At 44.5% G+C, this 12439-nt stretch overlaps 1 protein-coding gene across 11 annotated transcripts in view; it reads left to right on the forward strand.

Moving 5' to 3' along the window:
- LOC144093615 (uncharacterized) overlaps nucleotides 1–12439 on the forward strand; it is an 85707-nt gene that overhangs the window by 42511 nt on the left and 30757 nt on the right. For all 11 annotated transcript variants that reach the window (XM_077627182.1, XM_077627184.1, XM_077627186.1 and 8 more), the window contains 5 exons: nucleotides 1374–1646; nucleotides 4348–4495; nucleotides 5748–5881; nucleotides 7413–7627; nucleotides 10983–11192. In XM_077627182.1, the coding sequence (XP_077483308.1) occupies nucleotides 1374–1646; nucleotides 4348–4495; nucleotides 5748–5881; nucleotides 7413–7627; nucleotides 10983–11192 (980 nt within the window). The remainder of the gene's footprint in view (nucleotides 1–1373; nucleotides 1647–4347; nucleotides 4496–5747; nucleotides 5882–7412; nucleotides 7628–10982; nucleotides 11193–12439) is intronic.

The raw sequence follows: 12439 nt of genomic DNA on the forward strand, positions 1-12439 counted from the left end.
GCAGGTCCTCTCAGATGTTGAATGGCAGTTTATCAGTATCCCTCAAGAGAAAAGTATACAACTGTATCGTACCGGTACTCACCTATGGAGCAGAAACGTGGATGCTAACGAAAAGGGTTCAGCATAAGCTAAGGACAACGCAGCGAGCCATGAAAAGAAAAATGACAGGTGTTAACGTTAAGAGGCTGGAAGCAGGTAGAATGGAGAGAACAAATGTGTGTTAATGACACCCTAGTCAAAATCAAGAAGAAATGGGCTTGGGCAGGGCATGTATTGTGAAGGCAAGATAACCGTTGGTCCTTAAGGGCGTCGGAGTGGATTTCAAGAGAAGGCAAGCTTAGCAGGGGCCGGCAGAAAGTTGGGTGGACGGATGAGATTAAGAAGTTTACGGCGATACGGTGGCCGCAGCTGGCAAAGGACAGGGTTAACTGGAGAGACATGGGAGAGGCCTTTGCACTGCAGTGGGCATAGTCGGGCTGATGATGATGACGATGAGGATGAAACCCTAGCTACTATTAAGGGCAAGTTCATGCATAATGGCTACAACTGAACTCCCAGAGCAGAGGCATCTGGTTTGTGAACACCTTTGTAATAAATGCTGCTTAACACTACTAGCATCCTGCACAACACTTACGCTTTCCAGTGACTGCCGCAATGCTGAGAGAATGTTTTTGCAGCTTGCATGCTAACACAGGCACTGACACTGATATAATGGGATGGTAATTTTTGTATTTAAGTATTTCTAACTAAAAGAAAAATATGAATGCATTTTAGCAAGCAATTTCTTCGTGCATTCTGCCATATTTTATTTGGTTTTGAATATAATAAATAATAGTTCCACTCTAAATCCCACAGCAAAACAAGCGGTCATGCGCAATTGTTTTTATTGGTGAAAGAACCTGCAGAAAACATGATTATGGAATGACTTGCAGCAAAACTTGTGTACCCAACGCAGGAAAAAACTCGGAATATAGCATTTTTAATCTCTGAAATTCTGAAAAACAAAGTACAAATAAAAACCCTTAATTAATGTATCCCTTTCTTTGGTATAAGGCTGAGGATAAGGCGCTGGTTGGTACTGGCTTGCTCATGTGCTGGGCCAGGGGGTGAATGTCACTGCCAGTGTCATTACAGCAGGCTAACTAAAGGAGGCACGAAATATTACCCCTGATCCCATGTTTGCTCCAACTTTCCCAACATACTAAATGGGCATTCCCTTAGGTACATGCAGGTATCCTAAAGCCTTCACGCAGTGTGGGCATCTGTTGGATGGTTTTTCTTTCCCTCACAGTGCTTAGTTCTTTAAAAGATGCACATCAGAGCCTTGCTTCCTCAAAAAATGGCACAAATGCTTGCTGTCTCTCTTCTCTTAGGGATTCTTTGTGTCCACATGTCCCGGTGCTGTGGAGATAGACGTCAGCATTGCGGTTGAGGACAAAACGGGCAACCTTACGAAGAACGTGCACAAGTTGACACTTAGTGCACAGGTTGAACATCCGCATCTCAGCGTGGAGCCAAGCCAGGGCCTCAACTTTGAAGGGCTCCATTTTGATGCGGAACAGGGGGACAGCAGCAGGTGCAGCCGGGAGCTGACTGTGGTCAATGAAAGCTCGTGCCCTGTGCCAGTCTCTGTTTCTGTGCGTGGGGTAAGTGTGGACTGTGTGTATACACACACGTCCCCTTTGATTATTGCAGCTTCTCTGTAGCTAAACTTTTTTGCAGCAGTTTCGCACGGCCTGTACCAGGGTTCTCAAACTTTTTAGCCGCGAAATAACCTCGATGATTTTAAAATGCACCGAGAGATCCTGAATGTCTTGGCTTTCTGCCCTTCATGCTTGATGTACAGAAGAGAGCATGCGGACCCACAACCGGGTAGATGATGCCCAAATTTGATTAATAATGACTAGCTCTATAGTGCACCATCAAAGAGGAGGCACTATCTACCAATGCCGTCAGTTGACTGTTTTGATGGTTTCGATTTCGGCGCTATTCCACCACGCTGACCTCACGATGCCCATGCTATCCGAAGCATGGCGATTGTACCTCACACGATGTCAGGACCGCAAAAGCAGTACTCTGCTGCTTTTAATGAAAATGTAATCATAGCTTCCATTTGCATCAGCACCACATCAAACTCTGCTACATGCACTGGGTGAGGTAGGGAGAGCCTGCAGTTACTGGAACTGGATGGCTGAAATGGGCCTCTTCAGCCATGCTGTGCATTTGGATCTCAGACGCTTGGGCCAACATTCCTAAGGCACATCAAAGGTTGACATGACAGCATTACCTACCGTCACCAGCAGATATAGTCGGATACAACTTAAGTCTTCAGTGAAGCTCCGCCCACATTCAGGACCGGCGCACAGGATTCCTCCACGACAAAAATGTAGGCCGTTGTTAAAACTTCTCTTGTCACCTAAACAAGAAGTTAACCATGAGAAAAAAAGTTAAGCTCTAGAATTTTGATACCTGGCTTGTTTAATAAAGTCAAATATTAAAAAGCTGATTTCGTTCACTTTTGTTACTGGCTAGCGGAGTAATAAAGTACGCCGCGGACCGTGGCCCAGTGTTAGCAACTGCTGTTTTTTTAAGTTGTGTCCTACTATAGTGCGGCTAGCATGGCATGCTGTGCATATCACGGTGTAAAGAAAATGAATGCTCTCTTTTTTGAGATTCATCTTGGCAGTAGGGTTGTGCGAATATTCGAAATTTCGAATATGAATCGAATATGTTTCATATTTGGTCCATATTCATATTCGAGAAATGATATTCGTGAATTTTCGAATATTCGAAAATTCCCGAATACTTGGCAGAGATCGTATACCACGCCGACTTTCGTAAATTTGATTGTGGCAAAAGCACAATATCTGGGCAAATTATCTGAATATAGAGTTCAAAGTTCCAGGAAAACAATATAAAGGCCCTGTTCTCTTTCTTCTCTATCGTTTATCGCATGGACCGATCGCATTCCGATGCCGCTAGGCTTGACCTTGTGCGCAATTCCGCAAGTGGTCTTTCCCACATACCACACGTGCTGCGAACAAGATGGGGGACGACCCGCTTCTAACAATTGCAACGCGAAAGCGCGTTTATTTTTTATCCTTCCATAATATGTTATCTAATTATGGCTCACACCCATGGCATTCGTTCTGTCACCTTAACTCTCTGGGCGTGACCACCACCACATTTTTTTGGTCAACTACGCTATGCGGGAAAGCCTACTTGCGGAATTTCGCATGAGGCTCCTGAAGGGGTGAGTCGAGGTGTCACAACAGGGCAAGCGATCCTGTAAAAATCCCGCCTTTGCATGGTGCACTGTAACCTATGCATCTCTTTAGTGGGCGTAACGGCAGGCGTGACAACGTTCGGAGGGCCCCTGTCACTAGGTCAAAAAAATAACCTGGCCGCGTGGTTTTGGTTTCTGAGTTTCGCCACTCGCCCGTGCATTTGCGCTCCAATCTCAGTACCGTGCCGCTTTCAGACGCTGACTGACGCGTCGCTCGTCATTTTTTTTTTCTTTCTAGAAGCAGTCTTGCCATTCTGATGTCAATGTGCGTTCCCATCTCTCTTATGCTCGCGATGTCTTCCAGCACACCGAAACTTTGTACTCGTCACGGGATTACACGTATTTGCACAATAGAGCCGCCTCATATGACTACCGCATTTTCGGTAGTTTTTGTTTCTTTTTTTCAGGGCCGCGAGGCTTTTTATAAACCGACCTTCGAATAAGCCGGACATTTCTGTCGGTTCTTTGCACTCCGAATTAATGAGGTTTTACTAGCCATCATATTACTTTTTGTTTCCAGTCTTGTCATGTTATGGATTTCATTTTGCCTGACCACATTACAGGTTGGATACTGTTATGCTGTTCAAGTAGTATACATTTCTATGCACATCATGTTTTTTTTATACGGTGCTCAGGCAGTCTAGCTTTGTTTATTTCACTTGCAAAGGCAATAAGACTATTCTGAAAAAAATGAGAACCAATGTTTGCTTGTTTATCTTTTCTGAATTTATTTTTTGTGCTGACCAGATATTCGATTTGATATTCGAAGCCATTTTTTCTTCATATTCATATTCGATTTGTATTTTAAAATTTCAATATTCGCACACACCTAGATGGCAATGGTTATAAGAGCACAGACAATGAGTGCAGTGCATGATTTCTAGTCAATTCAGCTGAGCTAGGCTTCCATCTACAGTGCAAGGCGTAACTTTTTCATGGTTGTGCAATTCCATAGCATCACATTCCCCCTATTCCAAAATAGCTCCCACTTCTGGGGGCCTCTTGCTGTTTTCTCATGCTGCAATATTTTCCCCCTTTATTCTCTCTGGTGTGGTGTGCAGGGCAACTCTGTGTTTTCTTTGAGGCTGAAGGATGCCACCACTCACAAGTTGGGACAAGCTGCCACCATGCTGCATGTCATACTGCCAAGCAAAATGGAGCGGGCTGCTACCCAGCTCCTTGTTGAGTGCTCTACAAAGGACGCAGAGTGTGAGCTTTTAGTTTCTGTAAACTGCCTAACTGCAGAATACAGCTCCAGAATGTTGTTGCTAAGCATTGGATTTTCTTTTTTGTGTGTGTCATTAGTACGTACAAATGATGCTAATAATATTTGAAGTCATGGGAAGCATTTGTTTTTATGTTTTCTTAGTTTACAGGGTTTAGAGAGGGAAAGCAGCAAGGTAATTGTTTTAGATAAGAGAGAAAAGACAACAGCCATGGGAGCCAAACCCATGGCCTCAGCATGTCGCAAGCAGTGCTGTACTATCTGGGCTCAGCCAGCAGCTGCATCTCTCCACTTTAGTTGTGAAGGTGACATTGTGACCTAGCATACAGAGTGCTCACTAATGCCACACCCAACCTTAGCAGTGGACGTTGTATGTCCATTTGTACTGCAAGCGCGGCACATGGAATGTGTCACATCCTTGGGCTGTCACCAGCTTTAGTAGACATGCCTGCCACCTGACTTAAGCCTTTAGTAATCTCGTGTATATAATTTGCGGATTTGTAGCACTAAACACCTATTTTTAATGCACTAGCACTGGATGGGTTGCTAGCTAAAAGCCGCTACGTCCTGATGAAGCCTCCACCTGCCAAGGTAGAAAGGGGGAAATCCCTCTCCCCACATGTAGAGTAGAGGACAGAGACGCCGGACTAAGAATGACTCAACAAAATTAAATGCATCTGAAACGGGCAGCTGAAATTGCTGAAGGGAGGCAGTGACGTGCTGCAGTAGAGGCTGAAGCGAATGCTATCGCATTTGTACCGCGTCACTAAACGAGGGTAGATGTGCTAGCACACCTAAGTTGCATTTAGCTTAACCAGAAAAATCGGGGGCCAGTTTTTTTTTTGTGTTCACGCCATCTTTCTTCTCCGTTGGTTGTAGTAAGCAAAGGGCTTCTTAAAGCGTACAGCACAACACGAGACTCACAGTGAAGAACAAAAGACAATACAGTGTCGTCACATGCACTTCATTCTTCATTGTGTGTTTCATGTTGCACTGTGCGCTTCATGATGTTTCCAAACCAACTGCAGAACCCGCAAAAAACTTCATAAGGCCTCTGTTTTACTTACTGTGTAAGCCGTAACACTTGGAGTAGGTTTGCACAAAGCTCTTTACAAGCATAAACATGCGCTGCGTTTCTGGGTTCATGGGTGCAACAGGGAAAGAGAATTGTGGTGTGTCATATTTCAGTCACATTTATATGGATGGTAAAAGTACCCTTATTTCTTGTGTTTTCAGGCCTCGCCATCAATGCCGAGATAGAAATCGAGGTTAACGGTTGTCTGCTCTTCCGCAAAATTCTGGCGACGGTTGGCCTCTCTGCATCGATTGTGGCGCCATCACTAAGCTTGGAAGGCATCAGCAATGATGAGGTACTTGCTCACATGCATTGAGTTGCTGACATGCAGTATTCAGTGATCATCTCAATTCCTGCTGGAGTAAGAGAAAGTGATCATAATGTAAATGCGCATGCTGATGTCCAAGGTTGGATGACATCTCTGGTTTCTGCAGGGTATTTCTGTGTGCAGACTGTGTTGTTCAGTACCTTCTAAATTATTTTAGGTATCTGATACGTGCTTATGATATTTGGATGCTGCGGTTTCAAAAAGTGGAATGCTTCAAAAAAGACAAATGGTGACTACGTGTGTCCAAATTCATTTACTGGAAGAGTAATATGGCCTATTGATGCCAGATGATGTCAATTGATGCAGTTGACTCCCAATACAGTAGAACCCTGCTGTTACGTTCCTCACTGCTGCGTTTTCCCGGCTGCTATGTCGTTTTCATCCGGTCCCGGCATAGCTTCCATAGGATCCAATGTATAAGGAACCCCGTTGTTACGTAGTAGCTGTGAAAACGTTCCCGCATGATACGTCGCAACTTAGCACCCCGAACACGCCTGGACTGAAGTAGGCAATGCGCTGCAACCGCCATTTTGACTTTTGGCGAGTTTTGGCCGGGCTTGGCCGGGCTTGGCTATGGAACTGGCTGCAAGAAGCCGCACGCCAGTTCGAGAGGCCGCCACTAGGTGGCCATTCGTGAAAAATGCTCTCACTTTTACGGTCGCCGCATGGTTGTTGAACGGGTCGACTCCTCTTCTATCATGCTATCGTCATTGTGCATTAAGCCTCATGAACGTCGAACTTGTGCTTAGACGGCGTCGCACAAGCGGAAAGCGCTTTCCCTTGAGGAAAAGCTGGACGCATTAAATGCAGTCGACAGGCAGCCAGCGCGGAAGAGAGTCGACATTGCCAAGGACCTTGGTCTCCCACCCTCGATGCTTAACAGCATTATCTCGAAGCGTGCCGAGATAGAGGGGAATACCGCGCTCTTCGGCCCGAAAGCAAAGCAGGCTCGTGGCAAAAACGGCAAGCCACCATTCTGGATTTCTTTAAGTCCTAAGCGCACTCTGTGGAAATAAATTGTCTATAGTCGAAACTGCACATTTTGATTCATTTTTGGAGCTTTCCTCACTGTTGCGTTTTCCCGGCTACGTTTTTTTTCCCCGGTCCGGTGAAAAACGTATGAACGGGGTTCCACTGTAATTTGAACATAAAGGGAACCGAAAATTTCTTCATATTATGCAACTATCGAATTACTGAGAGAGGAGCCTTGAACATATGTTCGATGCTGACGAGGCCATAGTTTCTGTTTTCTTAAACTAGAAATTCGAATTAAGCGAGTTCAAGTTATTGAGATTACACTGTGTATTTAGGTCATTTTCAGTTAATGGTATCAACTAGCATTGGAGCCAGAGCTTGCCATAAAAAAAGCAGTTTGTGCTTCTCTGCCTGTTGGCACCGTTCATTTCATCTGCAGTGTGCTTTAATCAATCCCAGGTGCAGTGTGTATTATTTCTGCTTGCTCGAGTGTTGTGTTCACGGCAGCCTCTGTTCAATGCAGCCCATAGAGGTGGGCGATGGGAAAGGTCAGGCTACCGTCCTGTCTCTGCAAAATGATGGACCCTGTTCTCTTGAGCTTGAGCTGTCTGCTGGGCCACTCTTCCGTGTGAGCCCCCGGAATGCAAGGATCCGTGCCAAAGGCTCGGTCGAGCTGTTCATACGTGCCAGAGAGTCGGCCAGCAGTCGTGCAATACCACACGCTACGACCAGCTCAAGGTACGGACGTCAGCTATCATGAAAAGTGCTTCCTGCAGATGTGTTTTGCTTCCTACACCGTACTAAATGTTAATGCGAAATTCCGAGTAATGATTTAGGGATGATCTGTTGTGGTCTCAATAAAACATCTTTTCCAGTGACTTTGCTCTACATTTTCCTGTTTTGTATAGTACTAAGTGGTACCTTATATTTCAAGGAGTGCAATACCAAAAAAACTGGCCACATTTATGTTCAGTGTACAAATGCTATGACGTTGAATTGACGTTGAAGAAAAAAATGTTCTTCTTTGCCCTTCCTTTTGGGACCACATGGGTGCGGCAGTATTAGGTAAATGGAAAAAAATTATAGAGATCCAAGCTAGCTGCTTTCTCTGAAATATTTATTTAAATAGTGCAAAGTCTGTAACAATGCAGTGTGGACTACAGAATCAAATAGTTGTTGAATGCCAGCAATTACAGTGTCACTTCTTAAAGGTTAATTTTGTGAAGGGGACATAGCTTTCAGCAAATTTTTTTTATCTTTTGATGAAATTTACTGGGCGCATCAGAAATAATTTTATGACTACTGTGACAAATCTTCACTGTTATAGCTCCAGAAAATTGTTTTCTGATATATATTTTCCCTCTAAATCTCGTGAAAAAGCTGGAGAGTTAAGAAAATGTGGCAGAAGGCTGGTTCAACATTCAGTGTGTTCCTACTGGTTTGCTGCAGGTCAAGAAGTCTTACAATTTTTTTTTTTTTGCAGAGCACAAATTTTGGTTTTCAATTTTTAACTACACAGTGTCCATTGACATTTCTAGAGTAAGAAAAAATTTCGTGCAAGAAATCCAAACTTCACAAATTTGAAAAACAAAGAACGTCTTAACCTGCACAATGGTCCAAGGCATGCAACAGAATAAACGGGGTCAAAATGGAAAAAACTGTCATGAAGAATTCTGCTCCGCAAGTTGAGTATCTGGGCAGAAAACCCTAACGGAGATAAACACTCAATGTACTCCCATGTTCGTGCATTTCCCCGTAGTGCATAGCCGCTGCGGTTCACGAAACAGTTTTTATAGTACTTTCCAGTTGATTTCAGCAGTAAAACCTTGGGACAGCATAAAAAACGAGGACTACAAGCAGATACAACTATTTTCAAAAAATATATTTTTTTCGCCTCATTTTCGGGGCTTCAAAGCTGCATCGTAAGTTGAAATCTATGATATCGGAGCAGCTGGTTTAGAATTCGTGCTATGGTTTTTGCATGAAGTTTAGGATGGCCAGAATTTTTTGTGCCATAGCGCTGAGCGTATGGTACCTTCAAGTTTCCAAAAACTGTCGCTTCTCTATTACTAACGACCAGCTACAAACCTCTAATGACAGCCATGTGCCCAGCTGTACTGTTTAAAAAGTTAGTCTACTAGTTAGCATGGTTCACCTGTTTTTTTATGCCTCAGAAAGCCTATTTTTAAACTGGTGAGTTTTGCTGTGACACCCTGGTTACCGAAAAAACCAATGCATAATATGGACCTGCATATAATATGAGGTGTAATTTAGGAATAGCAAAAACGGAAAAAAAAGTTTTCATCCGCGTATAATGCGAGAACGTAATCATCTTGACGTTCCAGAAGTCGCGGAAGCTGAACGTCCTCCAATTATTTGTGCGCGCTAGATACGACGCATGTAGCACGGGCGCCAAATATCTGGCTGATACAGACCGGGTACTGCGCTTGCACCCACTCGTGTCCTTTGCCACAGGCATGCGCAGACCTGCTCCGCGCAAGCTTTGGAAGTGTTCGTAGTCGGTGCTTTAGTGATCGTCGTCGTTCATTGTACGGTCTTCTGAAAAGCCCTTGTCAGAGATATCTTTTCACTGAAACATGTCTTCAGTACCGCCGAACACGTTTGATATCCAGCATTTCTTGAAATTACAACTGGTGAGTTCCTCGGGAATGCTAGTCCAAGCGTCCGCCATCCAACTGCACAGCGTGGCTAGAGAGGCCAGTGTCCGGCGGCAGTAACTGCAGGCTCTTCCTACCTCATCCAGACCATGTAGCAGAGCTTGATGCGGTACCGGTGCTTTCGGCAGCTACAATTACTTTTCTTTTAAAAGCAGCCAAAGGCTGCTTTCGCGGTCCCGATACCTTGGGAGGTGCGACCATCCTCGGCTTCGCGTAGTGACCTGGCATCCAAAATCAAAACCACTGACCTACGCCACCACTAGATAGCGCCTCCTCTCGCTCGATGCATGGTGGTACGGTGCTCGATAATAACAAAACCGGAACTGTGAATTTTGGCCAAAAATTTTTTTTATCCACATATAATGCGAGGCGGAAATTTGACATGCTACAATCCGGAAAAAAAATCTCGGATTATACATGGGTTTTTGTGGTAATAGCAACTGCTATGGGGGACAGTGCATTACAGCAATCAAGCATGGCATCCAGGTCACATTATTTTATGCACTTTGTGAAAAGGTTGTCACCCCTTCTTTTAATTGTCTCAAAAACACGCTTTTGAGTCATGTAGAAACTGCACGGGTTTGTATCTTAGACGAGAACACATGGGGCAATCCCCGAGATTTGCAGTCAGTGAGTGCAGTGGCAAGTCGTGTTATGGCTGATTGTTCTGAGGCAGTGATGTCAAAGCCAACCAGAGGCTAATTCCAATTACAATCGTGCCAGTAAGTTCCATGCCACACTCGGTAACAGTAGATGCAGAGAAAAACACTGGTGTGGTTCAGTGGTTCCTACACATTAGTGGTTTGCCTCTGTATTTCGCCTACATGACCTGGCCGCGAGACAATATTTTGTCCACAGCATGTTTGTTTTGGAAATTTTTGCAGCTAGCTGTAAATTATGCAAGGCTTCGCAATGTGGTCTAAATCTATCGCACTGAAACATCTACTCACAGATTTCTGTGATGTTTATCTTTCTGAAGCCTGCTTATAGCAGGTGGCCTACCTCCCGCACTGGATAGGTGGCAATCTGCCCAGGTGTTCGTGCGTGCATGCATGCGTGTACACATGCACCTAGGTCGCCTTTCCACTCACAGCGCCGTTGATGATGCCGGGCTTTCCGCAGAATGGAAGCCGTGACTGATATGCATGCATAGAACGACTGTAATTATAACATTGTGTCACGTATCTACTGCGCTTCATACATGCCATTCAAACACACACAACACACAGAATTCACTTGATGTACCTATTCAGTCACATAGCAATATCATGAATAATGAAGCATAACCATGATAAACTGTGCCATACCGCGATAAACAATGCATAACAATGGCCACACAGTGCTAGCGCACCTAATTCACGTTTGGCCTGACTCGCGAGTTGGGAGTCATTTTTGTTTTTATTTCTTTTACACAGTACCCTCGAGGCTGTCCTTGTACCCCAAGGTTTCAAGGTGGCTCTCGCTAGATTGGTGAGCCCTTCCCAGCAGCGCATCAAAGAAGACACAACAGTGTCAACTGTGGCCGCTTCGCGAAGTGGTGGAGGCAGCAGCGATCGTTCTGTTCGCACTCTTGAAAGCAATCGCCGAGTCCTTCTGTGGACAGGAATGCACGCCTCATCATCTGTGTAAGCAGCGTACCCTGTTTTTTCATTGCTCGATAGATAGTAGAATCTCAATGATACAAATGTGTAAAGGTCAGGAAAAATATCAGAAGCACCCAAAATTCGTATAATCAAGAAACAAATAAGACTTGTGTGCCGTAGCATTCATGCAGGTCTGGATCTGTTGACGCCTGCGCAACATTGCTCACTGCTTACGGTGCGTAATGTGCAACTGGAGATCGCAGCTTTGGCGACGTGCGGGCCATGCTTAGTGCTCATGGGTGTGGTTTCGGCTCCCACCTTTGTATTATTCATAGCGGTGAATACTCGCAACACCTGAAATTCTGCACATTCTATGCAATGCACTTTAGACAAGGAATTTTACAAATTTGTATTTGTACCAGAATTTGTGTGAACTGTGATTGTATCGTTGAGATTCTGCGTATGTTCAAAGTATGCGATTTTGTCATATGTAGCTGACCAATTTTTGGGACTTCAATAATTCAGACTTGCACAATATTTCAGACTTTATTGAGCAACCTTTATGCACCTCGTAGGAACTTGTACATATTCAAAGCCAATATTTTTGACTCTGTGGAGTCCAAAGTCCGATTTTTTTAGAATACTGTGGAAATTGTTTCTTCAACCAAAAGTTTGTTTCTTTGAGTGAGCATCACTTTCACTACCAACCAGTTCTCCGCCACCATGAAAGGTACCATCTTGGATTTAAACGGGATCAATCCGATGAACTGGCTTTGATAGGCTAGGATATAATTTCTCATTGATGCCACTTAAGTTAATAGCATGGTCTTCATTGCCACAGAGGTGGCCTAAAAGGAAGAGCGCATGAACCATGGTGCAGTCAGGCACAATCATTGGAAGTGGGCCAGCTGCAGCATCCGCCACGGCTTAGACGATGCCACCTGTGATACAGGCAGATGGGGGAACATGGCGGTGGGGTTGCAGTTGAAGGCGCTTTCTTTTTCCTGTGGGTTCTCTCTCTTTTTTTTTATTTTGTCCATCAAAGGCCCCTAGTATGAAGCATTACATGAGGGATGGGCGTGGCAGTTAAACAATACTGGTCTTGATAACGTTCGTAAAATGGATGGCATTGATATAATCTACGCCGTCCTGTGATGGATCATTCCAGTCCTGGGATGACGTGACGACAGTTGTGGTCTTCGTAACCGGCGTTACCCATGGAAACAGATATTTTTTTTCGCGTGGTACAACCAGCAGTAGTCCGGTATCAGTGACATTAGGTAGCACGG

Source organism: Amblyomma americanum, chromosome 6 (assembly GCF_052857255.1).
Source record: "Amblyomma americanum isolate KBUSLIRL-KWMA chromosome 6, ASM5285725v1, whole genome shotgun sequence".
In the NCBI taxonomy this organism is placed as follows: Eukaryota; Metazoa; Arthropoda; class Arachnida; order Ixodida; family Ixodidae; genus Amblyomma; species Amblyomma americanum.